The 23,982-nt window shown below is 35.5% G+C and overlaps 7 protein-coding genes and 1 non-coding gene across 13 annotated transcripts; 3 read left to right on the forward strand and 5 right to left on the reverse strand.

Moving 5' to 3' along the window:
- Positions 1-557: 557 nt before the first annotated feature.
- On the reverse strand, positions 558-3,061 carry AT1G59453 (B-block-binding subunit of TFIIIC protein; the record flags this gene model as incomplete). Its single annotated transcript, NM_104642.2, has 5 exons — positions 1,686-3,061; positions 1,530-1,588; positions 953-1,414; positions 829-867; positions 558-743 (listed from the first exon to the last, which is right to left on the reverse strand). Exons 1-5 carry the CDS (start codon positions 2,935-2,937, stop codon positions 558-560), a joined length of 1,998 nt encoding a protein of 665 aa, NP_176158.2. The 5' UTR covers positions 2,938-3,061.
- Positions 3,062-3,808: 747 nt separating this feature from the next.
- On the reverse strand, positions 3,809-4,592 carry AT1G59460 (B-block-binding subunit of TFIIIC protein). Its single transcript, NM_001333850.1, has 2 exons — positions 4,251-4,592; positions 3,809-4,161 (listed from the first exon to the last, which is right to left on the reverse strand). The coding sequence occupies exons 1-2, from the start codon at positions 4,563-4,565 to the stop codon at positions 3,877-3,879; spliced, it is 600 nt and encodes a 199-aa protein (NP_001320466.1). The 5' UTR covers positions 4,566-4,592; the 3' UTR covers positions 3,809-3,876.
- On the reverse strand, positions 4,465-7,040 carry AT1G59470 (B-block-binding subunit of TFIIIC protein; the record flags this gene model as incomplete). Its single annotated transcript, NM_001333851.1, has 8 exons — positions 4,465-4,497; positions 4,557-4,964; positions 5,071-5,586; positions 5,663-5,848; positions 5,960-6,022; positions 6,112-6,191; positions 6,265-6,614; positions 6,688-7,040. 8 exons carry the CDS (start codon positions 7,038-7,040, stop codon positions 4,465-4,467), a joined length of 1,989 nt encoding a protein of 662 aa, NP_001322057.1.
- A 1,108-nt stretch (positions 7,041-8,148) lies between these two features.
- Positions 8,149-10,270, reverse strand: GH3.4 (Auxin-responsive GH3 family protein; the record flags this gene model as incomplete). Its single annotated transcript, NM_104643.1, has 3 exons — positions 8,149-9,517; positions 9,597-9,698; positions 9,948-10,270. The coding sequence occupies 3 exons, from the start codon at positions 10,268-10,270 to the stop codon at positions 8,149-8,151; spliced, it is 1,794 nt and encodes a 597-aa protein (NP_176159.1).
- A 2,426-nt stretch (positions 10,271-12,696) lies between these two features.
- AT1G08253 lies at positions 12,697-12,969 on the reverse strand. The gene is made up of 2 exons (NR_139396.1): positions 12,878-12,969; positions 12,697-12,787 (listed from the first exon to the last, which is right to left on the reverse strand). It is a non-coding gene; the product is annotated as an other RNA (non-coding RNA).
- A 189-nt stretch (positions 12,970-13,158) lies between these two features.
- CF9 (Carbohydrate-binding protein) lies at positions 13,159-14,913 on the forward strand. Its single transcript, NM_104644.4, has one exon. It carries the CDS (start codon positions 13,424-13,426, stop codon positions 14,567-14,569), a length of 1,146 nt encoding a protein of 381 aa, NP_564742.1. The 5' UTR covers positions 13,159-13,423; the 3' UTR covers positions 14,570-14,913.
- A 24-nt stretch (positions 14,914-14,937) lies between these two features.
- Positions 14,938-19,866, forward strand: CW7. Of its 6 annotated transcripts, none has more exons than NM_104645.4 (12): positions 14,938-15,276; positions 15,492-15,681; positions 15,780-15,854; positions 16,231-16,337; positions 16,672-16,732; positions 17,048-17,107; positions 17,187-17,261; positions 17,802-17,936; positions 18,278-18,332; positions 18,905-19,027; positions 19,319-19,545; positions 19,646-19,866. In NM_104645.4, exons 1-12 carry the CDS (start codon positions 15,245-15,247, stop codon positions 19,670-19,672), a joined length of 1,167 nt encoding a protein of 388 aa, NP_564743.1. In that variant the 5' UTR covers positions 14,938-15,244; the 3' UTR covers positions 19,673-19,866. The 6 variants fall into 6 exon arrangements, with proteins under 6 accessions (NP_564743.1, NP_001321060.1, NP_001319271.1 ...); NM_001333854.1 differs by having other exon boundaries at positions 19,424-19,545; NM_179497.1 differs by having other exon boundaries at positions 15,040-15,276; positions 17,048-17,111; positions 17,191-17,261; positions 19,646-19,846.
- A 1,979-nt stretch (positions 19,867-21,845) lies between these two features.
- bZIP4 (basic leucine-zipper 4) lies at positions 21,846-22,364 on the forward strand (the record flags this gene model as incomplete). The annotated part of the gene is made up of 1 exon (NM_104646.2): positions 21,846-22,364. Exon 1 carries the CDS (start codon positions 21,918-21,920, stop codon positions 22,362-22,364), a length of 447 nt encoding a protein of 148 aa, NP_176162.1. The 5' UTR covers positions 21,846-21,917.
- Positions 22,365-23,982: the final 1,618 nt, after the last annotated feature.

Below are 23,982 nucleotides of genomic sequence, written 5' to 3' on the forward strand. Positions count from 1 at the left end.
TCCTATTTCCAGTAATTCTTAGTGTTCGTCTCCTCGCTAAAATCATCCCTCTATAGTTACTTGTAAGATTAGTCATGATTCTACTATTATGTGCCACATGTATAAGAATTTATTAAGACCACATGTTTTTGTTTTTATTTATTGTATATTACATAATTACTTGATAGGTAAAGCAGTATGGGTTTACTCTATCCTCCTACCTATAGTTTTTGGCTGACAAAAACATTAAACATAGGTCACCTAATGCATTTGTTTTTCTTTATAAAAATTAGTTCTTCGATATATAATGATATGGTTTGACATTCCAAAGAAAAAAGGATCATTTGTTTATGAAGTTCGGTGTCCATGTATACAATAAAAATATAAACTAAAGAATAATTATCTCACTATTAATTATTTATACCTCAAAATTAATTTTAAATCATACATCAATATAAGAGATGCTATTATTATCTCACTATTTTCAAATTTTCCAATATACAAAAACTTCATTTCATGAATTAAAAAATTCAGAAAATAAATAATTACTACCTACTAGTTTTTTACTTTTTACTATATTACAATGCAAAGAGTCCCTTGGAGTTGGCAAAGAAGTGTTTCCGGCTGATAAGTTCCGTTTTTCTATGACCGGTAAAGAGAAGACCGGTTAACAAAGACGGAGGACCGCTAAATTTGGTTTGCACCATTTCCCTTACTTTCATGTACCCATCTAGTGTCATCAACTCCAGAAGCTTTCTACAGCTCTGAGATTGAAAGTTTATATAATGTTATCAGAGAGCTTTAAAAGATTATGATCAGTTTCACTATATGAGAAAGATTGTATATTACCTGAGGATTTAGTACGTCCATTTGGTTTATGATTTCCTCCTGTCACAAAAATGAAATGTTTGGATAAGTATTTTCATAGAGCCCAAAACTGTGACAGTACGAGCTGATTAGAGAAGTATTTTACCTCTGGTATACCGGGATTTTGCATCACGGTACCAAGAACGCGACGAACTAGTCCATCGAATACAACTTTATTTACTGATCCATCTGCGTTTATCCATGGAAATATAGGTTGTGACTTCACAGAAGTTGATTCCTTCGTTTCGCCTTCGATGCTCGTTCCAAAAGTAACAGATGGAGCTTTGGTAGATTCCTCTTGCAAACCGCTTGTTTCAGCCATTTCAGGAATGTTAAGAATCGTGACCTTGTGAACGCTGTTCTCAGAAACATGAACTTGCTTGTCTTTTGAAGTACTGTAGTCGCTGGTGACAACATCGTTTGACCTATGTTCCTCCAAAGCTTTTTCTACGTAGTTCGCTGGTTGAGACTGTTGACCATTTTGGGTAGTTCCACCATCCGCCAATGTCAAGAAGTACTTTGATCGGTAGAGCGAATGGACAAGACGGAAATTATCATAGCCATTTACCTGAATAAGATAGCGTCTCTTGTTAACAGTTACATGTCAAAAAGATGTAACATAAACAGAGTTCATAGTCCAAGAATTTAAGAGTACTAGTAAGATAAGAGATGGTAAGACATACCTTCAAAGCTACTCCAAATGTTTGAAGTACTTCTACAATGCAGTCACAAGTTTCTTGGCCTGCCCATGAATAAACCGAGGTTAAAACTTAAAATACAAAACTGAAGGAAGTCATGAGCACATGCTAACGTGTTGAAGAGGTTAGCCGGATGCTTACTTGGAATATTAATAAGAAAGTGGACTTCTTCAATGCTTAGACCTTGGTCACCAGCCTTGTGAAGGGCATTGGAAACCGCTTCGAAAACCTCGGGACTGATTAAACTCTGTTGCTCCTCTGCAGAACCGGACATAATACAACTAGCAACACTAGCCATTGCTTGCCAAGGAGAATCAACTAAACTACCTGGTATCACAGTAGCATCCTTAGAGTCCAAAAGTTCTTTCATATCATCAGAACCACAGCCATTATTTGTTTCTCCCGACATGAAATGAAGTTCACCGGACCAAGAGTCATCATCCTTAAACAACTCTATTGCGTTAGCTATTGGTATAGTTACACGATGAACAGATACTGCTAAACCAGGGAAACCCTTTTCCTTTCGGACGTTGATTTCACCTTCACCTAGTAACTTAAATTTCTTAGCACTATCAAGTTCAGATTCTTCTACATCCTCAGCTCTACGTTTTAAACCTCTTCGATGTTCAGGCTCCCCAACACCTTCTTCAGGCAAAGATACAGATAAAGAGAGTTCACCAGAAGCAACCAATGAAAAGAAATTCAAAACATCACCACATTGCAAATCTGAAGTAAGAGTGACTCCCTCATCCATAAGTTCTCTTTCGTGTTCGACAAGCCAACTTGAGAACTTGGCAGCTCTTTTCCCAGTATTAACCGGGAATGGTGACTTTGAAATACTATGCAAGAAATTCTGAGATAACACAAATGGTTGTCCATCACTTCCACCAACCAAGAACTTTTTGTCTCGGAGGTAGCTATAGGCGGTGAAGAGGTCACCCTCGGAATATCGTCGTAAGGTATCTTCCAGTAAATTTGGCATACTAGGTGCAGTAGGCATGCTTAGAAACACAAGCTTTAACAGTTCAACAGCGGTAGACACTACCAGAGATTCCTGCACTTGTATACAACCATTGTCCTTTTCATCTACATGCTTAAAAATCTGATGAAGACGCGATGTATCTTTAACTTGATCAATAGAAACAGTTTGAATGTCCTCTGTGTGAATTTCAGGTCTCGTCCGTTGAGAGGGCATCAGTTTACCCATCTTCTTGAGCTCAAGAACATTATTAAAGGCTTGGCTTATACTCTTTTCATTGAAGTCATCCCATTTTCCTTCATCTTTACGATGCTCAACAGAATCTGATTCCGTCTTTAGATGTTTTGCATAACGCTCACTGAGTAGATTGCAAAGCCTCATGACCGCCTTACGAACTTTATCATTCCTCATCATTGTTTGAATCCGTCTCTTGCAAGGTAAAGGAGGTGCAGGTAGTTCTTGAACTGAAGCCCAATTTACTCCATGAAATTTTGCCCCAAGAGCTGCACGGTGTCTAGCATATTTACTCAACAATTTCCTGACCAGAGAAAACTTGTGTCAGTGGTCTATATCAATCAGATATAATGACATATTTTATAGATATAATAACAACTTGATATATGATCATCATTCATATAAACACAGTGAAATACCTGTCTGCCTCATCTGTCCACGTAAATCTTTGTGAAGGAAGTGATCTGGTCTTTGAACTTGCATGCCTATTGATGATATTAGAACACTGAGGTTCATCTTCAGTAAGATTGCTTATCTCTGCATGTTCTTGTCGATGCATTTGAATGGGGGTTTGGTCATCTTGTAATGAATCTTGAAAACTCTCACTATTTGAGGCATCAATGGCATCAGAATTTAGAACTTTCTGTCCATCTACTATTATGGATTTGACACCTTCTCCTTTAGTCTTTACAAGAGATGCTCTTTTTCTTTTCTTGGAAGATGAAGGACTATTTTCTACAGCTTTATTTTTATCTTTTGAATTTGACTTCACACGTCTTCCATGCTTCGCATGATAGACATGCATAACCTGGAGTGACCAACCAATAAGTATAAGATACTCATACTTCTTAACAAATATACAACACACACACAAAATATATCTTTACCTGCTCTATGGTCAGGTTTAGATCCTTGGCAAACTTCTCACACTCTTTGAATGAGAGTTTTGCCTTCTCATCGATACACTGTAAGAGCTTCGCACGCTGTTCTGCTGTCATGACATGATCTGAGGCCCAAGAGCGGACACCAAAAACCTAAAATATAAAGACAGTTAAAAACTGTTTTCTGAAAACATAACTTAAATTATATATAAGAAGCTATGATATAGAAGATCAAAGATTATACCTCTTGAGAAACAGATCCTGGAAATGCTTGCTTAGCAGCTTCGTGATCAGAAGCAGCATAGCAATATTCTAGAGTTAGCCAATATTCATCAACAGCATCTCTATTCGATAGAATAAAGTCATGCCGAATACGTGGACGAAAATCAAGAGACGTGACATCGAATTTAGCAGCAACAAACACAGGTTCCTCTATATAAGGCTTAAGCTCCATTGCATGTGTTAAGTTAGCATACTTCTCAATCTTATCACGTCTGAGTCTATCACTTACCATCTGAATCAACTACAAAAATAAAAATAGAATCATTCACTTTTTGAACTGCACATATATGAAATATGGTACTTGAGGTGCCATTTGATTATTGATATTACCTTTAACCGGCGTAAAATATTGATAAGCATCGATAATATCCCAATCACACGAGTATCCATTAGAAGTTTATACTCTTCGCTAGGAAGCTCAGAAAGACGCATAACCTGTTTGTATTTCTTCATGATATCATCAGCTTTCTGAGTAGATCCAACAACTTGTAAAAATAGTTGGAGTGGCATGGCTCTAAAAGCGTCTTTAAGTGAAAACAAATTCTTAGATATGTGATGGTGTATAGAAGAAGAGGCACTGTCCCAGCCAGGCAAAGAACTAAAATAGTCCCAAAGGAAACAGTGTAGAAGCTTCACACGAAACATCTTTGCAAGAACAACCCCTTTGGCTCGCATAGCTCCTGATTTGCTAGCTCGTATAGCTCTCTGAACGTCATTCAATACTGGGACTGTCTTGTCGCTTTCCCTCTTCGATGATCTCTGGCTACGGAATCCTAATTCAAAAGACCTAATCCTATCATGAATTTCATTTCCTATGTCTCGAGTCAATCTTTGAACAGATGGATGCAGAACTATCACAGAGCAACGACTACGGTCACAATCATTTACATTTGGAACACGAATACCAACACATTTGCAGAGCCCTTTGTCCTGACGCCTGTCTAGAATTCTGTAAATGGTTTTCCTATCCACCTTGGGGCTCCTGTCCTTTTCAAAAGTAAGAAGCCATTTATGGAACTCCACTCTCAAAACAAACTTCTCCTCCTTTAGCCAACCAAGAAAGAAGAAACATATAGTCAGTTATAGGGGGGGGGGGGAAAGGAGAAAACGTATATAGCAAGTAACGTGGATAAAGAGAAGATGTAAGTACTTTTAAACGCTCAAGTATTCTGTGCTCTCTCCTAGAGTTTTCAATAGTAGCATGAGGTTGCTGCACTTTTGATTTAGCCGACTTGGGTAAATCAGGGGACCCTTTTGCAGCATTAACAACCTTCTCACCGATCTCATTGAATGACTCTTGTAAGTTACGACGTGTAGGTACCTTTCTTCTTTTGGCTCCTGAATTCCTTTCAGAATCAGTTACACTTGCAGGTGTAGTAGAAAAGTCAGCATCTGAAATTGCAGTACTGTGTTCCATTGTGGTTTTAGTTTTAGCCAATCCATCAGTACCATGAGGTGTACTAGAATCATTATCTTCCCCTCTAATATTTTCAGCTTTATCAGGAAACTTATCAGAAGACTTGGACCGAGCATGACGAGAAGTCCAAAGTCGAAATACTCGAGTCTTCTTGTGGCTTTCTGCCTGTAAATGCATCCCAACTCTTGAACATATACTACAAAGCCGAGCATAGATCTTCTTCTTATCAATCCCAAGTCTTTCACATAACTATAAAAATAATAATCAGTCATGACTTTATGCATACTAAAAATATTACTATTAGCCAAATCTATCAAATGAATACCTCCATAACAGCTAAGCCTTTAGATCCTTGAGCATCAACCATATCATAAATTTGATTATCTATTGAAAGCTCCAAAGTCTGTTCTGTTTTTTGAACACTCCTTCCGAATTTTATGAGTTGCTTTTTCCTAGAATAGTTAAAATCTTCTGCTGAAAATCTTTTTAACAAACGGAGACATCTTTCAACCTACAAAAAAAACAATCCACATTATATCCATCCAAAACAGAACAGAAATACTAAGTAAGAGCAATTGGCTACTAGCACATGTATAAGCATAAGATGCAGATTATGGTTCACCTTATTGTTCACCATGGCATCAAACTCCTCTACTACATGAGAATCTATCAACCGGCGACAAACCTGATGTTATACCACAAGAAGATTCATTCAGAATATTCTAGTTGAACAAGTGAATAAAAAAGTAAGAAGACAGGAAAAATATATATTACACTTCTCCAAGCTCTATGCCTTATATCTGATCCCGTATAACCAAGGTCTTGCTTAATGTCCGAGATAACTAAAACCTGCACTACAAGAAAATCAGTATACATTATACAACTAGGCAAGATCCATCTTGATAAACAATAATGCTTCGAGTTTACTAACTTTGTCGTTAGCTTTTTCGAGCTTATCACAAACTTCCTGCATTGCTGGTAGAAAATCGTTAATGAGCGTGTCCTCTCCGGCCGCAGTAGTCTCATGCTCTGACACAGAGTCCTCTTTGCAAATCTCAAACCTCTGTTGTGAACCCATAGGCTTGGCGTAACGAGTTAAGTATATCATGTTGGTGGTAATACATGAAGTTGTCTTGGAATCAACTTCTTTAGTTCTCACTATTGCTGGTTGCCTAACAATCAAACCTCGAGATTCAAGCTGCTTTACACTATAGAAGAAGTTCCTTCCATCGATACCAAACTCTTTCGCAAGCAGATTTTGTGCATCACCATTGTCTCTACATGAACATATACTGTTAATTATCACAACTCTGTAACTAACTATAAAGTGAAAACATGAATTTAACTTACCTAGCAATAGCCAAACGTTCAAGAACACGACGTTGAATCGCGGGAATAGTCGTGTTATTCGATTGAGTATCGTACAAGCCAACGAAGTTAGCTCGTAAGTTCTCATTCGCGACGATTCTCAAATCGAGTCTTAAGGCATCATCAAGGTTTTGAATCGAAGTATCTGATGATCCGTACACTGTGTTCTTCTTCGTCTTGAATTGGAGCTGAGGGATCGTGAGAAGATTTCTCCAGACATGTGTCTTGATGGAAGAAGAGAGAGGAGAGAGACGTGACCATAAAGTAACGAGAGGGATTCCTGTGTTTCCTTGAGAACAGATTTCATCAAGTGCTGTGGATATAATCGAATCCATCTCTCTAGTTAGGGTTAGGTCAACCGAATTTTTTTACCGATAGGGAATTAGTTAGTCGATTTCTCAGGTCACTGGGAAAATCAAAATACTCGTCGGAGGAGTTTTGGAAATTGGATTTATACAAGTGGGAGTTGGGAGATGAGGGCGGGATCAGAGGACGGTTGTGAGAGAAAGAGATTCTGAGTTCTTGGTGACGGGTTCGATCTGAAACAACTGTGAAGAATATATTAATGAGGAGATTTTATTATATAATTAACATGATTACTAAATTAAATTTCTTTAAATTTTTTGTACAATTATAGCTGTTCGTCAGGATTCTATGCAAGAGAAGATATTGAAGATGTCCATCAAGAGCATAGAAAATGAGAAGAGGTATCGTCTGTCGTGGATCTAATAAGGATCGAAAGGAATTGTCCGTCGTCTATGTAACAGTTCTCATAATTTGTAATAAATAATAAATTTAGACGGCAAAAAAAAAAAAAAAAAAAAAGTTTTGTATAATTTTATTTGAAATATGTTTATTGGTTTTAACTTTTAATATTAATGAAAAAAATAGTTATTTCCTTTATTCATTAAATTGTATTTATCCTCAAATATGATGTACCCCTTTTCTTTTCAAAATATTAACAATGACATTATTACTTTTTACTTTTTGGAGTTTGTCATCAACCTTTTGAATATCAAAAAAAAAAAAAAAAAGTATCATTAGTCATGATTTCTTATTTTCTACATATCCAAACTATTCAAATTCTAAACTTTATTGTTTGGATATGGGATTTTGATGGAAAACACAAATCCATCAAGGCATCAAGTATTGGCAGATCCATTTTTAAACCACACAACTAAATTATATTATGAATTATTAAACTAGTTTTTTAAACAAGACCATCTACATAATATAAGCAGAGATTGTGTAACAAGCAAAATATAAAAACAAGAAGATCCATAGTATATAGAAGACTGAGCAGGCAATGCTAGCAAAACCCTAAACACAAGTACACAACATCATAATAAGAAATCTAATAGGGAGACTTAGAATCAGAAACAGAGCTTCATATTCTAAAACCGCACAGCTAGCATCGGTTTGATATCTATCATAAAGTTTTACCTAATGACGTCGTTCTGGCGACCAATGCGGCAACGAAGGGCTGAAATGAGCAGACACAACTCTAGAGTCAAGCAGTTTCATGATCGGTGTGAGGCTTACGCACCTCGGGACCTTATACTGATTAATCGATGAACCTCTCGAGATGGAAAAGTCCATGAGCTCCTCAAACGTGCCGTTCTGCACCACACGTATCTCCAACGGACCGATAGATTTATCTGAAACCCGACTTTGTCTATAAACCGCGTTCAGCGATTCCTCCATCTCCAAACAGCACTTAGCCATGACTTCGTCACTAGGAAGAGCATTGCTTTGGTCTCTACTAAGTAGCTCCCAGTAGATTACGTAATGACCAGGTATAGTCTTCGTATCTGCGTAGCTCGTATACTCGATCACACGTGTTCCTTGCTCTGCAAGCAACCTCGACGCATTCTCCACTGCCTTTTGTAAATCAGCCTCGTCTGTTTTATCAGATTCAATGCTTAGCAAAACATTCTCTCTCCGTATGAATTTGAACTGTGGAGCGGAATTATGAAACCCCGTGACACGAAGAATGTCGCCAACTCTGTAACGGTAGAGCCCCGCGTAGGTCGTGATCACAAGTTCATACTCCTTTCCAACCTCAACATCAGCTAGCTCCACAAGTGAGGTTGCTTCTACTCCTCCATCTCCATCGTGATTATGTGGGAGGAATTCGAAGTAGGCCATGTTGGGGAAGATTGTGTAAGAAACCTCCGAGGGTTTACACATCGGATTTAGGTTAATCCCGAAGTAACTTTCGGATGAAGCATAAATCATGCTTGCCATTGGTAACCCACCGCTATAGTACTCCAACATTGGGATATACTCAGCCATTGCACCAGTAACAATCACATCAAGGTACTTTGTGTTAGGCCATATCTTTGTGATTATTCCTTCCCAATTCTCTTGCGAACAAACCCCTATCAAAAACTCAGCCAGTTCTTGATCAGGTTTGTTCAAAATATTCGACATTCGAGTTTTAATCGCATGATCAAAGATTTTAGAACTTAGGGTCCCGGTTGAGATATCCTGAGAAAGTTCCTTCCAATTGTTCTGGAGGAAGCTTATGGCACGGAGGAGACCAGAAGGAAACACCGCACCGAGTCGGTTAACTTCATGGCGCATTAAGAGACCACATAGCATTTGCGTATACATGCTTTGAGACGAGTCACAGCAGAGGATGGCTTCCTTAGGACTAGTGTAGACGCTGTCTGAATCCGACGTCCTGAAGTAGTCGCTTTTGTAGTAACTAGTGAGAGCTGGACGAGCCGGTAACCCACCTGATGTCGTAGACTCCGACTTCACAAATAAGAAGTATAAACCTTTGCCTTTGTCTAATCCCGGCACGTAGCTGTAGTTGTTAAACATTTTTGGTTAATTTTATAAATCGTTACAATTTTGTTTAATAATGTTAAAAGTAATATACTAACAGATTCATCACAGGCATGAGAAGATTGCCTAAAAGCTGACGTCGGTTTATGTCTTCTTCAATTGTCGGCATTAATTTCCTCTCGCCAGCAGATGTTCCAGAGCTGCAATACACACAAAACATTACAAATTAATTACGGTAAAAAAACTGTATAGTATTCTATAAAATATTTTTTAACAATTTGTATTATGGTGATCAAAATCCCGTCATTGAATTTTTTTATAACAACGTTTTAGTCATTACTAAAAGGATGGTGACCTAGTACAAGGGGATTGGTACTCCTTGATAAAGTTGTAAAAACAAAAGAAACGATATTAATCATTGATATAGTTGGTTGACTTAAGTAACATACCTTGTGAGAAACTCGGTGATGGGATGAGAAGACAAGATCGGAGAACGATCACCGTTGGATATACGTTGAATATCCGTCTTCAAATCTTCGTAGATTACCACCGGAACTTTGCTCTTGAACGATTTCCTATCAACGGCACCATTAAGATCGAACCGTTTCAGATATTCCGTGTTCGAGTTACGACTAAGTATCTCTCCAAGAACCTTTTCTTGAACCGAGTCAGGGTTCCGAGTAATCTCCTCAATGAACTTGAGAGCCTTCACCTCTGTCTCAGATGTCGTCGGTGAAGCCATCCCAGATTGAAGAAGCGAATCAACAGCCATGATTTATCGAATGTTTTTGTGTAAAAGCAAAAGTGTTTAATATTAGCAAATGTTTGATGAGTAGCCAAGAGAAGGTTGGATTTATAGAAGGGGGGAAGTTCTACGTCAGCAAAGATAACAAGTCAAGTGTTTAATTGGTAGAGAATCTCACCAATATAGTAGATTTATTTTAAATTAAGTAGGGAATCCCCATTATCAAATACAATTTTCATTGGTTGGTACGTATCTCATAAATAAGTTGCACAAAAAAAAAGTACCACTGATCACTGATCAGACCGTCATCTTATTTACAAATATAGTATCTACTTTACCATGGAAGTATGATCTTTAAAGATTAATCTAACTATATGTCTCGTTACTTTCAGTTTTGCATAGTTTCATTGTTGACTATAAATATTTCACATAGTTAAGATTGATGATGTATTTATAAGAAAAACTAAGATAAAAACATATATTGAGCTCATATATTCCTAATTGAAAAACATCAAATAAATAATATTGAAAATTAATTTAAATCATTAGATATTTTTAGTTGAAAAGGAAATTCAAAAAATAAATATGTTAAATGAAATCATCACAGATTTCTTTTTTCTTATAATTCACACTAAAAAATAAAAAAACTAAGGAAAAAATATTACAAAGAGGAAAAGAAATCATATATTGATCTCACATATTTGAAAAAGAATCTTAAGTAAATATTGTTCAAGATTAATTTAAATTATTAAATATTTCCAATTGGAAAGGAAATTAAAATAAATATTATAAATATTAAATTAAATAATCAAATATTTGTATTTATTTACATAATTTCATTTTTTTATATGTGTCAAAATCTGATCGATAGACTTGACACGTCTCACAATAATATGAGTTATAACATTTGAAAACCAAGCTTGATATAATAAGATATCAGTAGCCCTGCCTTAACATATAGTTCGACCCTTGGGCAAAAAAAAAAAAATTGGACTATGTATTACCTAAAATAACTTTTTAGATTATTGATTAAAATAACTTTTCAGATTATTGATTAAAAATATTAGACTATGTATTACTTAAAATAACAATTCAAGTTATTGGTTAAAATCTGGACCATTTTGTAAATTACTTTTGATATGTTTTTTTTTAATTAGAAAGGCATTTTTATGTAAAATAATAGATTTAATAAAATTTTGGGCCAATTAATAGTTTTTTGTAAAAATATAAACTCGTTCTTCGTAAAAACGTTTAACAAAAACAGATGGTCGCTTGGGTCACCGTCCATCTGCCCACCTTATTTGGGCCAGACTTGTATATAAGGAGAGAGTGAGCGGTCATTGCTTATACAAGAAATTATTGTATTGTACGAGTAGAGACTAAGAAACTGTTGGGTACAAACCAAAGGTCTCACATCGGAAATTTAGAAAAAGAGTTTTTAATATATAAGCTAAGTCCAATTCCAACTAGTATGAGGCCTTTTGGGAAGGAAGCCAATAACAAATCCTTGCGGGCTTGAGCATATAAGCCCAAAGAAGACAATATCATACTAAATAAGAGTTGGAATGAGCTTAGAGAGCCCATTAAAAACTACTTCTATATTGCTAGTTAAATAAAAGAAAACATCATCTAGTAATTATGTATGCATCGTCTATTTTTGTATGTTTTATTGTATTATGCAACATCTATATGTGTATCCTCGAACTAGGAATAAACTGAATCCTCAAAAATGGTTTATCGGGCCTAGGTACAATTAGGGGAGACCCCCTATTTCTAAGCGAAAGGCCTATCATCATGAGAAGAAGAGATCAAGCTCGGCCTACTAGAAGGATTACTTTGAATATACGAAAAAATTGTAGAATATATCCGGGAGATAAAAAAGGAAGATCTTGAAGTAAAGATATGGAAAGAGGATACATTCCACGACCTAGAAGGACGAGATCCACAATGGAACACTCGGGAACCTTAGGAAAGTACTTACAAGGAAGAACTTTTTTTTTTTTTTTGTCAAACACAAGGAAAAACCCTAACTTGAGTTTAACGGAAGAATAATATCTTTGTATTTGCGTGCTTGTGTTCTTGGAATCAAAAAAGAAAAATATTTTGCATCCGTGTTGTTTCATTTTTTATTCCTCTGGTTATCTAAGATGTTAAATTTAATCCGTACAATTTGGCGTCGTCTGTGTGGAACGCTACACAAAAGTTCCCTCAGAATCTACCACTAAGCTAAGACTAAGGCCAATCAAATACGAGAGAAAGATGAAAAGACAACTGTCGATCGACAATGGTAACGCTGCCAACCTTCCCAGATTAATAATTCTTAATGTGGAACTAGAAAAAAATACAACACCTAAACAAAATAAACTAAAACCGGCGGACAAAATGAAAGTTTCATAAAATTTGTCGTAGAAAGATGAGTTTTTTCTGGAATCTAAACTATATGGAAGGGAAACTAAAGACGGTATAAATACAAAGCAAAAGTTATCAAACCAAGATCAAAGGAGGCTGAAACCTTTAACTAAGAAAAAAGCAAACATGTTTAAACCCTAAGAAAAACCATAGACCAAAAAAGCAAATAAACTTCTTCTTCTATTGCACATGTGATGAGATTTACCAAGAATGTCCACTACCAACCCAAAAATAACATCAATCACCTCCTTTCGCAATAAGAGTCGATTTCTCTAAACAAGAATAAATAACTTCATAACCCAGCAAGCAAAACCACTAAAAAAACGTCAAACACACATATGACATACTCATTCGTGTACATTTTTTCTTTTCTTATGAAGATATGTCAAACAGAAATTATTTTACAGCAATGAAGATATGTCATTTCAGGTAACTGATATGGTAATACGGAAAAATATCCTAGTAATATTTGGTCAGCAAAATTGGTTTTGCCATAACCGGAAAGATTCCAAAACAATCGTCACTTTAAAATCAAACCAACCGAACATCGAAAAGATTCGTCTGTTGTTGTCTTCTTCTTCTTCAACTTGTTCTTTGTTTCTCTTTCGCCTCTTGAGTTCCTCACTTCTTGGTTCTACCTTCATTCATGTCTCTATCCAAATCTATCTGGTAACTCAAAATCATCACTTCTTCTACTCAACAATTTCACAATCCCATCCCCAATTTTACAATCCCTAGATCTCCCTCCCTCTTCAATTCGCTGTAGTTTTCATGGACCTTGTTCGATTGAGAGACATAGGTTCAATTTCACCTCAGAGAAGAAGGAAATGGCTGATTCTATTAGCGGTTTTCGGTGTTTCGGGTTACGGAGTTTACAGGGTTTACAATTCTCAATACATCGCTAAGAAGACGAAGCGTCTTATGAAACTCTTCTCAGGCATTGTTTCATTCGCCGAAATGGTCATCGATTCCGCGGAGACGATAAGTATCGTTTCTCGAGATTTGAAAGAGTTTCTCGAATCAAATTCCCACGAAATCCCTAATAGCTTGAAACAGCTATCGAAAATCACCAAATCAAAAGAGTTCACTGATTCTCTAGCTAGGGTTTCTGAAGCTGTAGCGATTGGTGTTTTCCGTGGGTATAATTCCGATCCAAACGTCGAAAAAGAATCGAATTTGAGTGTAGTTGATAGAGTTTTCTCAGAGGAAGGAGCTGGTTTTGTTTCTGTTGTTGTTGGTAGTTTTGCTAAGAATCTTGTTCTTGGATTTTACTCTGGTGAGATTGAGATTGGTAGTGATGATTCTTTAAAACCTAGATGGATGAATTTGCTTAGTGATGATAAGTGTAGAGAGCTTTTAGCAGATTGTATTGAGAGATTCACTAGCTCAGCTGTATCGGTGTATATCGATAAAACGGTTGGTGTTAATACTTATGATCAGATATTCGCTGGTTTGACGAATCCGAAACATCGAGATAGTGCTCGAGATGTTCTTGTTTCGGTTTGTAATGGAGCTCTTGAGACGTTCATGAGAACTTCTCATGATGTCTTCACATCTTCAGGAGAGAAAACCGATTCCTCCTTGAGGAAGTCGGAGAATCGAGAAAACGGATGGGCAGAGGCGCTTTCGACTACTTTAGCAGTGCCGAGTAATAGGAAGTTCATGTTTGATGTTACGGGAAGAGTGACGCTAGAGACGATGAGATCAATTCTTGAGTTTGTAATCTTGAAAACGTCACAAAGTTTTAAGAGGAGTTTGGATGTGATTCATGAAGAAGTTACAGAGAGAGGACGTCAAGTAGTTGGATACGTTGGTGCCAAATCTTCAGTGATAATCACTGTTTGTCTTGCGGTTTACTTTCACATCTTTAACCGCTTTGTTCGAGGCCCTCCGGTTTGTTTAAGCCAGCAATTCTAGTTAATCGGATCGATCTATTAGCTTGTTAGAGTTGTTAGGGACATTAGATCTTCAGCCTTCCATATTCTTATTGGTAAGTTGGAGCTGAATAGCGTAGTAGAGTCTTAGCAGTGTTATGTACCCACATATTCATTATTGTTTATTTATAGAGGATTCTTGAGATAATCTCTGCATCTATGCTACCATTTCCAGTCAAACCATATAATGTATTCGAATGGATGTTGCCGGCGGAGCGGACTAGGCAACTCTATTTCTTGGGGCGGATTTATCCGCATCAAATTTATCTTTATGTAAGAGCCGTATGTAGTAAAATATTTTTAATTTTTTCGGGCATATTAAGACGGACTATAATTCATGAATGGTAAATAAAAAATAATCTACTCCACAAACGGATTTATCCGCTAACAACCATGAAAGAGAAAAAAGATTTAATTGTCACTGTAGCAAATCGGCAGTTATTGAGGTTTCCCCGCTCCGATTGACGCAACACGCCAAGATTTTGCCAACGCTAAAGCAAATCAGATCGAAGATTTGTGCTCTCTTCTATCTCTCACTCGCATCGAATTCAGCAAAAATTAAAATTGAAGAACGAGTCAAAGATAGAGAGAGAAAAACCCTATTCGATCACGAGATCGTAATCAACGTTTTTAGCAGAATCATCGGAGGGTAGAAAAAATGCTCAACGATGGCGAAGTAACTCCTTCTAGGTAAACAAGTCAGATTCTTTTGTTGTTCTATGTTTGATCTCGTGCTTAGTTCCAGTCACTGCTCAAATTGAAATGAGATAGTTTTCTATTTGATGAATTTTGTTATTCCACCATGAAATTGCTTAATTCGAATACTAAGATTTCGTAGTAATTCAGCATTTATTTGATTCGATCTTGCTTAAATTGATTTTGTTGTCTGCTTCATGTTTTTTCAGACATGAGATTCTGAGTATGGTGAAGAAGCACTCAAAGTCATTAGGAAAGACGTCTCTTGATGAGCAAGATGCGTCTGATGTAGAAATGGACTCTAATTTCTGGCATGGTGTGTTTGATGTGTACTTTGTTCGTTGCATGGAGTCGAGGAGGCGACAAGACGATGATCTTCTGTTTTTTGTCAGGAAATTGGTATGTAAAGCTTGGACCTTTTTCTCTCAGTCGAAAACTTAGAACTTTGTTATCATCCTTCTTGTTAATGTTGTTGAGTGTTTTGTTGCTTTTGCCAGAGCTGTAAGTCATATGGTTTGACTGAAAATGAGGATGCACCAGCTCCTTACTTTGTACGCAGGTGGGCACCTAAGGTAAAAAACTGTACGAAATAATACAGATACCTAGTTAGATCTCACTACATGAGGTTTGGTTTTGACATGTAACATTTCAACTGCGATGTAAAAATTGTATATTAACAAGGTCTTAGATTGCAACTCCCCTGAAGGTGATGGAAATATTAATTTTACTTCTTTTCGGGTGAGGGATTAAAGTAAGCTAGAGTACTACGTGCTTATTGTAAAGGATTGTCTTTTCTGGCCTACATGCTAAAGCTTTTCACGATCCATCATATCTTATTTAGACCATGGGACAGAGACACTTCGAGTAACCATTTATTTGTTGTGTTGCACCTTGTATGTATTGTCTACAAACATATGATAATGCATTTCTTTCTTACTTGTAAAGCAGTTAGATGAGCTGCTTGGTGAAAGTCTGGCTGAAGTTGATTGGAGGAAATCATTTTATTTGAACATGATTGCCCACACATCGTTCACTGTTACTGTTGCGATTTGCAGGTAACCGTTTCAGTCAGATTGTGATTAGCGGCATCCTGTACTAATTTCATGTTGTCTAATTTACAGCAGTTGTCAATTCTTGTTCTGTTATTGCTAATATTACTATCCTTCTTTCCTGTTTGGGGTTCAAACTCATCTTATTGCATCAATCATTACTTCAGTCTAGCTATTTATTAGGTTGGAATCTCAGATACCATCTTCTTAGTTTCAGTGATTAGGCCTTGAGTCATTTTTATGACATGTTCTCTGGTCTATATACTACTTATCATATGACTTTTTGTCTTTCCATTTGACTGCATCATGGTAACTTTGTTTGAACTACTTGTGTTTTTAGTAATGAGGCCCTTAAGACGTACCAAGGAAGTAAAGACACAAAACTATCTCCTATATACAAGGTTAGAGATCCTAAGAGTTTTGGATAATATTACTCTTGACTTTTCAACTCTTCTATAATCTTTTCATATGAAAAAGAAACTGAAGCCAAAGAGTAGTTATATACTCTGCTGTTCAAAATATATCAGTGCAGCTTTGTTCTAATCATCAACCTATTAAGAAAAGAGTAAGGAAACGGAATATGAATTCAGTTTTGTTTTCATAAGGAGAGGACTTTTCACATGAGTCTTGGACCAAGCATATGGATATTTCTTTGGTTTCATTTTCTGTAAGTCAATAGTAATCATGTTCTCTAATCTGACATTCATATTGTGCAGGTTGTAAAAACTGTATATGCATCACCTAGTCGTGTTAATTTTCATCTGGACTCAAAGAAGGCAAGTATAGTCGCTTTTCTCATACCAATGTTTGTCCTTTTGGAATTTGTGTTTGATGTTTCCATTGTTGTTTACCTAGGAAGTGGAAACAACACCTGCCTACCCAGAAATTTGTTTTGCCGTAGATGATTTTGACTCAACCTTTGATGCTGTGGTAACAAATTTTCTTCTCCCTTTTTGTTGTATTGTCCTTCCAACTGTTATATTATGTAGTCATTTCGTTCAAAGAAACTCTAAACATGAATGTCAAAGGAATTATGACATTTTGTTCATAATGAAATCGGCTCTGGAAGAATAGTTTTTAGTTGAGGAAATATGCATGAACTCCCCTTTGTCACTAGGGTGAAGTTACGTGCATTCTTAGTTTCTCCTTAACTGGATAGTAAAATCTTTTGTAGGATACGTTTGTTGGCTTTTGGTACAGGACTGGAGGATCCAGATAATATTATTTCAACTACCTCTTGCGGTGCTTTAACATCCTCTCCTTATTTGAGTTTAGTACCTGCTATTTATTATCTTCTTCAGAGGATTGGCCTGTCTTCTTCTTTAGTTTTGCTTAGGCGTAGAGGAGTTTGGCTTTATGATTCCTATAAATAACTTAAGTCGTATGGTTAGGTTTCATGCATGGAAGTTGTTATACTGACCATAGTTTTTTTCCAACCTTGTTCATTGGCTTTGTCATTGATGTTTTCAGGTTCTGACAGATAAAGATCATTGCTATTGCGTACTACTTAATTCTCACGATGGGGCAGCCTTTCCAAGTGCAACTGTTAAAGATTCGAGTGATTCTAATACGAATGCTGACCCTAGAACTGTGAAAGATCCTAAGGTCTAGTTTTTTCCCACCTATGCTTCACTATTTTCAGCAGTTGCTGCCAATCATCTATCAATTATTCATTTGCCACCTGCTATGAGTTTCAAATAGATTCCTTAATTTGTGGTTAATGCTTGAAAATATCTTGTAACCATGTCATACAGAGGAATATGTCGGTAGTTTCACTGATGCTTGCAACGGTCGATCTTAAACAAATTAACTAAAGTATTGTTTGTGATTTTTGTAAAGATGATTTAACTTCAAGCTCAATGGTTTTCAAAAGGCCTATGGACACATTACATGGTCGTGACTTTCTAATGAGAAAGAAATTGACATGCTGGTGCTTTTGGTTGCAGGTTACTCTGTTTTCTGGGTTTGTCAGCTATCAGATGGTTCGAGAAGCCTATGAAGGTCACTTTACAGTTTCTTTTCTATTTCTTATTCAGTTTTAGAACCTAGTTCAATTCTCCAGCAACTTTTGTAGTTATGGTTTACTTGCCTTAGTCTTCTAGTACTTAGCACTATCATTGTCGATCTCGGTCTTTCATATTTCTCCCAAAATATTTGATGGAAAGTATATATTAAGGGTCCATGATAGTACGGAACTTGGTCTCGAGCTTGACTCCACTATAGCACACAGAATTCATTAGTGGTTATTCATGTCAGGGAAACATGCAGTCTTAATATTCATGCCTTTACTCATTTACTCAAAAAGTAAAGTCGAAATTTTTGGAAGTAGTATGGTTCGTTTAGAGATCAAGGAGGTGTGAATATGAAACGGTACCCAACCTGACAACCTCAAGATGGCTGGACTACAAAATTAACTTTTGTAGACATGGAATTTTGAGATATTAAGAGCTAAAAGACCTAAAGGAACCTATTGCTTGTTTCCTTGTCTATATAGGCTGAGATCGCTTTCGTTGATTTGGGCTAATTAATATTTTCACGCTTTATGTTTTTTCATCTAATAACTTTTATTACAGGGGGGAGGAATCGGTTTGGAAGTCTCCTATCTCTCGGTCATATTACAGGAAAAGCAGACAGACTTTATATGAGAGGCCCAGGAGGACGTGGAGAAGTTGAAGTAGCTGTTTCTGGCGTTGTAGGTACTTTTCATTTCTTATGCTTGAATGGCTCTTTATTTTCCTGTTAGTGTTTTGTTTCCCTATTTTCTCGAGTGTTACAGTGCAGTTAGTAATATTCCATGGAAGATAAAAAAAAAAAAGTAAAAACATAGAGAATGCCCTAGCCAACAATTGTCTTAGGTCGGATTGTCTTAATAGCAGCAATATTTAAGAAGTACAATCGCCAAAATTTAAGAGTAGGAGACTTGTTGAAATGTATATTGAAGACGTAGTATGGTTTAAAGGATGATTGTATAGAATTGCTTTTCTCAGATCAGAGCCAAGTAGTTTTAGGGCCTGTTTCACCTATGTCTTCAAAGAAGAGCATCGATCTCGGATCCATTTTCCGTAAAGCAGCCTCTGTTGCATCTGTCGCAGCTAAACATGCAATAGCAGCTGCTACTGCCTCTTATGATGAAGACGAGATGTTCCCTCTTAAATGCTGCTTAATGTCCATTTCATTACCATGGGACACTATTGCTCATGATCTTTTATTCAAGGTAACAAATGATTTCTCTTTAGCCACACCGGTCGTCAACAATAGACACTAATAGATCTTTTCGATATTGCTGATCGATTCCACTAATCGTCTTTATTTAGGCAACTCCACCAGTCAACATGGAGTAGCACACTCTGGAATGAAGCGTAGGAAACAGAAGTTTGTGTGTTTTGTCTAAATGTTTTTTTTTTTTGTACTTTGATTGAATATTCCTTTTGTGATGTTACTCGACTATGTGGTTTACCACAACCACTGTTATTACCTCAAGGAATAAATGAAAGTAAAGTTGTGAATTTGCAATCATCAAGTCTATATGTTTTGGCTACTCTTCTTGTTTAGTATAATGTGGACTCGCTCAGCCTATACTTTGACAAACAGAATGAATTTCGGTTAGTTAATCAAGGTCCGGTTATTTATATAAAACTTAAGTTCGGTTCGGATCGATAAATCTTTGATTCAGTTTGGTTCGGTTTTTAGGTCGATCCCTATGAGATACAGATGTCTTGCATAGAAAGTATAGAAGATATGGTATTTAAACATGTGAAATAAAACAGCTTTTTGCCATCTTTTGTTGGACTTTACTTGAGAATGTGGAATGCTAAAGAATAAAAAGAAATTAGGGTAGACAAATAAGGAGGAAGCACATGAATCCAACTCTTGGTGGTAGACATTTCTTATTAGATGACAAAACTCTGTTTTAGGTTAAACTAAGGTGTATAGCTTTCTAAGAAAAGGAATTGTGTTAAAATATAGATCGGTTGTTAGACATTTCCTAATTAGATGACAAAACTCTGTATCTGAGGTTAAACTAATGCTTCTATTTTAATAACAAAAAGGAATTATGTTAATATATAGAGAGTCGGTTATAGAAGTTGTGAAAATGTGAATGCATGTTTTAGTCCACTTACAAAAAGCCACAAAAAGTCACAAACAGTGGACTTTGGATTTTCTTGAAACGTGATTACAAAGGTCAAAATATAAGAATAGTATGTTCTTTAACATCTTTTGCCCTGGAAATAATTGTAGGCAAAAAAAAAATGACCCATTATCTAAATTTTTAATTTAACAAAAAAATAAAGTAAAATAGGCAAGATTGGTTTTATACCCCAATGGAGAAATATTTCAATATGTCACAGTATTATAAATTTTAACGGATAAATTTTCTTTCAAAACATGTAAAGATTTACGAAAATACGTACGAATATATTTACCCTACTTAATTAAAAAAAAAATGATTCAAAATTATAATGATACTATAAAGAGAATGCAGCTGTAGTTTCACTTGTATTGTTTACTTTATCTTACTAAAAAGATAAGAAAATCCAAACACATAATAAATAAACTAAGACGTAATATGCTTTTTGTTAGATTCTTCGCCATTAAGCTAAGCTCTCATCTTCTTCCTCTTGTGTCAAGACCTACACACCATTTTCTCCCCTAAGTCTTAACTTAATAAGTTGTGTAGAAACTTAAAAAAAATCTTTTATGTATAGAGTTTTATCTGATATTTTTTTTGTCAATTACATGTACTTAATATGCGAGCTTGAATCTGGAATCGTTTCTAGCAGTAGAAGGATAAAGTGCGTGCCCTCTTTTTATCACATTGAAAAAAAAGTATATGAAAATGATGCATTTTATTGGTTTGAACTCTGAACCTACTGAGTATCTATACCAAGAAATCTTACACAAAATTGGTCTAATAACTAATATATATTTTGAGGCCCCAAATCAAAATTTTATGTGCTTGTGCCAAGGAAGGATCGGTCATGATAGATTGATAGTAACACAACGACAATACTAACAGAAACCAATAGGCTATAAATCCTATTCATTTTATTTTTTTTACAATATAGTTATATTTTACAAGTTTTTCAGATATTATTGACCCTCTAGTATTTTACCAATTATATAGTTTAAATGGTGACAACCTTAAACACCCAGTCCTTTATATTAATCAAAAAAACAAAAAAAAACAAAAAAAACAATAATCTTACAATGACAATGTGAAATTAATACACTATCTCTGTAGTTAAAAAGTAGTGCTACGAAAGTGATAAAAGTTAAAAAGCAGTATCCAAACAAAAGGTATAAAAGGATAAAAAAACAAAAGTTAAAATAATACAGTAATAATGTTATCTAGAGCACTAATCGACAAACATTCCAATTAATCTCTTAGATTGACTCTGATTATGACATTAATACTTAGCACTTTTTTAGTGGACAATATAACCCCAATGTGAGTCCCACATGTTATTCCTCATTCCTCTCTATAAATAGCCACTCTTGGTTCATTTTGAATCCTCCCCTTCCTCTCTAGCTTTCATTCTCTAGCTTTAACACAAATTATACCAATATCTTTTGCCACTTACATCAATGTTTTATACTAATATGGAGACGGTTCATAACTGCTTCAATGATGCTACGATAACCGGTGATGAAATCATTGATATATTGGCGTTTCTTCAATCAGACGAGTCGGACAATCCAAGCGGTATAAACGAGGTAGTACCGGTGGATGATAAGAAGAGAAGACGGACGATATCAAACCGGGAATCGGCCAAGAGATCGAGGATGAAAAAGAAGAAACGTTTTGAAGAGTTAACTGAAGAGGTGAACCGGTTAAACATAAGAAATCAGGAGCTGAAAAACCGGTTAGCTAATGTTGTTAGTTGTGGTAATTTTATATCTAGGGAGAATAACCGGTTGAAAACCGAATCGGTTTGCCTTGAGATAAGGCTTTTAGAGTTGTACCGTTTTTTAGTGGCCATGCAATCGCCAATCTCAACGAGTGTAAATTACATCACAACGCTCGAGATTTAAGTTTGAAACAAAATAAACAGAAAAACGATGCCAAGTAACTTTGAGCATTTTTGTAAAGGTCAAACGTTTTATACTATGAATTTCACATTTTGGTTCAAACTTCAAAGTTATGCATATGTGTATATATGTAAACTGTATGGATAATATTTGTGAAACTTGATTCCCTCCACATAAACACAATCATAAATATGTTGTCAAGACCTAAACAAGACGTGCCGAAACAAGACCGGTTCACAGTCAAAATGAATCAAAATTTTCAAAATTTTATTTTTCCTCCAAAAGCCGAAAGACAAACATCAAGTTCAATAAGCCTAAGCAGAATACTAAAAGTTTGGTGAACGTAACGAAGTAGCCAAACATAACAGTATAACACTAGAAATTTCCCTAAGTTAACACTTTTGTTTTTACCTATAAACATAAACTATTAGGACGAAACTCTAAACTTGCTAGCTCCATGAAAATGTTGTTGTACAATTAACTTTTGAATTTTTAAGACCTTTAACAGTATCGTCTTTAAGTAAGCCTATATATATACACAGATAATGTAGAATTTTAAGACGTAATTATCTTCTAAAATTAATAATTGATTGAGTTTAACAGTATGATTATTTATTACCTTTTTAATGAAGAAAATGTCCCATCCCAAAATCACAACAACCTTTTGATAGTGTGCACTATATGTTGGGTTTGAAGAAAAATCTTGGACCAAATCACACAAAGGAAAACGTGGGGTTTAATTTCTTTGTGTGGCTAATTAAGTGTATAGATATATATATATATATATATATATATATAATCATATTCATATACATTAAGAGATGCATGCGCATGGTGCATGGAACGAAACGGATATTTTAAAGGGTGAAATTGTTAAATGATATTTGAACTAAACAGCTAAATATAGTATGAAACACAATCGGCATTAGCTAAAATCTCATGTTAATTTTTATAATTAAGTTCACAAAATCCATGTTATTTTTTAAAACACATGCAGTCATTACCATTCTACTTACTTACTAGTCCATATTTTTATAAATGACTTATCATATGAATACCTAGTCCATATGCATATTGTTTAAGTCTATATTTATGTAAATGTTACTATCACAATTCACAATATTCACTAGCTTTGGTTTAAAACATGGAACAGAAGTAAACCCACAATAGTACTTACTTAGGTAAGAAGAAATAATTAAAGGAGACTTCAAATTAAATAAATTGTCTATATACAAGGAAACTTCATCGAAAAAATATCATAAGATTAATCATTTCCAAGAATTGTACTGGAGCTACCAACGTTAAGGAACAAAGAAAATAAGGTAGTGTCACCGTGTCTGGAGAAGGAAAAAGATAGATGTGTTATGTGATGGGATCTTCTCGGTGGATATCATATAAAGCTCTCATCAATATTGAACCCAAATCTATTTTTTGTCACTTTTATTCGGCCGACATATCTTCGCAGAAGTTCTACATAAATGTTATCTTTTCTGAACCCTAAACAAGTATATTTTGTAGATATTTAAGATGTCGGCTGTATAAAGATAAAATTTCTCTGACATATAAAAAAGATGATACAATTTCTCTTTCTCTTTCTTAAGATATTTCAAAGATGATTAAT

The sequence above is a fragment of the Arabidopsis thaliana genome (assembly GCF_000001735.4).
Source record: "Arabidopsis thaliana chromosome 1 sequence".
Taxonomy (NCBI): Eukaryota; Viridiplantae; Streptophyta; class Magnoliopsida; order Brassicales; family Brassicaceae; genus Arabidopsis; species Arabidopsis thaliana.

Coding starts and splice junctions, on each gene's coding strand:
- AT1G59460 (NM_001333850.1), bottom strand. CDS start 4,565: ATGTTTCGTGTGAAGCTTCTACACTGTTTCCTTTGGGACTATTTTAGT. Junction 4,162..4,250: donor ATATTTTACGCCGGTTAAAG/GTAATATCAATA, acceptor TTATTTTTGTAG/TTGATTCAGATGGTAAGTGA.
- CF9 (NM_104644.4), top strand. CDS start 13,424: ATGGACCTTGTTCGATTGAGAGACATAGGTTCAATTTCACCTCAGAGA.
- CW7 (NM_001333853.1), top strand. CDS start 15,245: ATGCTCAACGATGGCGAAGTAACTCCTTCTAG. Junction 16,338..16,671: donor GTTACTGTTGCGATTTGCAG/GTAACCGTTTCA, acceptor TTGTGTTTTTAG/TAATGAGGCCCTTAAGACGT. Junction 17,937..18,277: donor GAACTGTGAAAGATCCTAAG/GTCTAGTTTTTT, acceptor TTTTGGTTGCAG/GTTACTCTGTTTTCTGGGTT.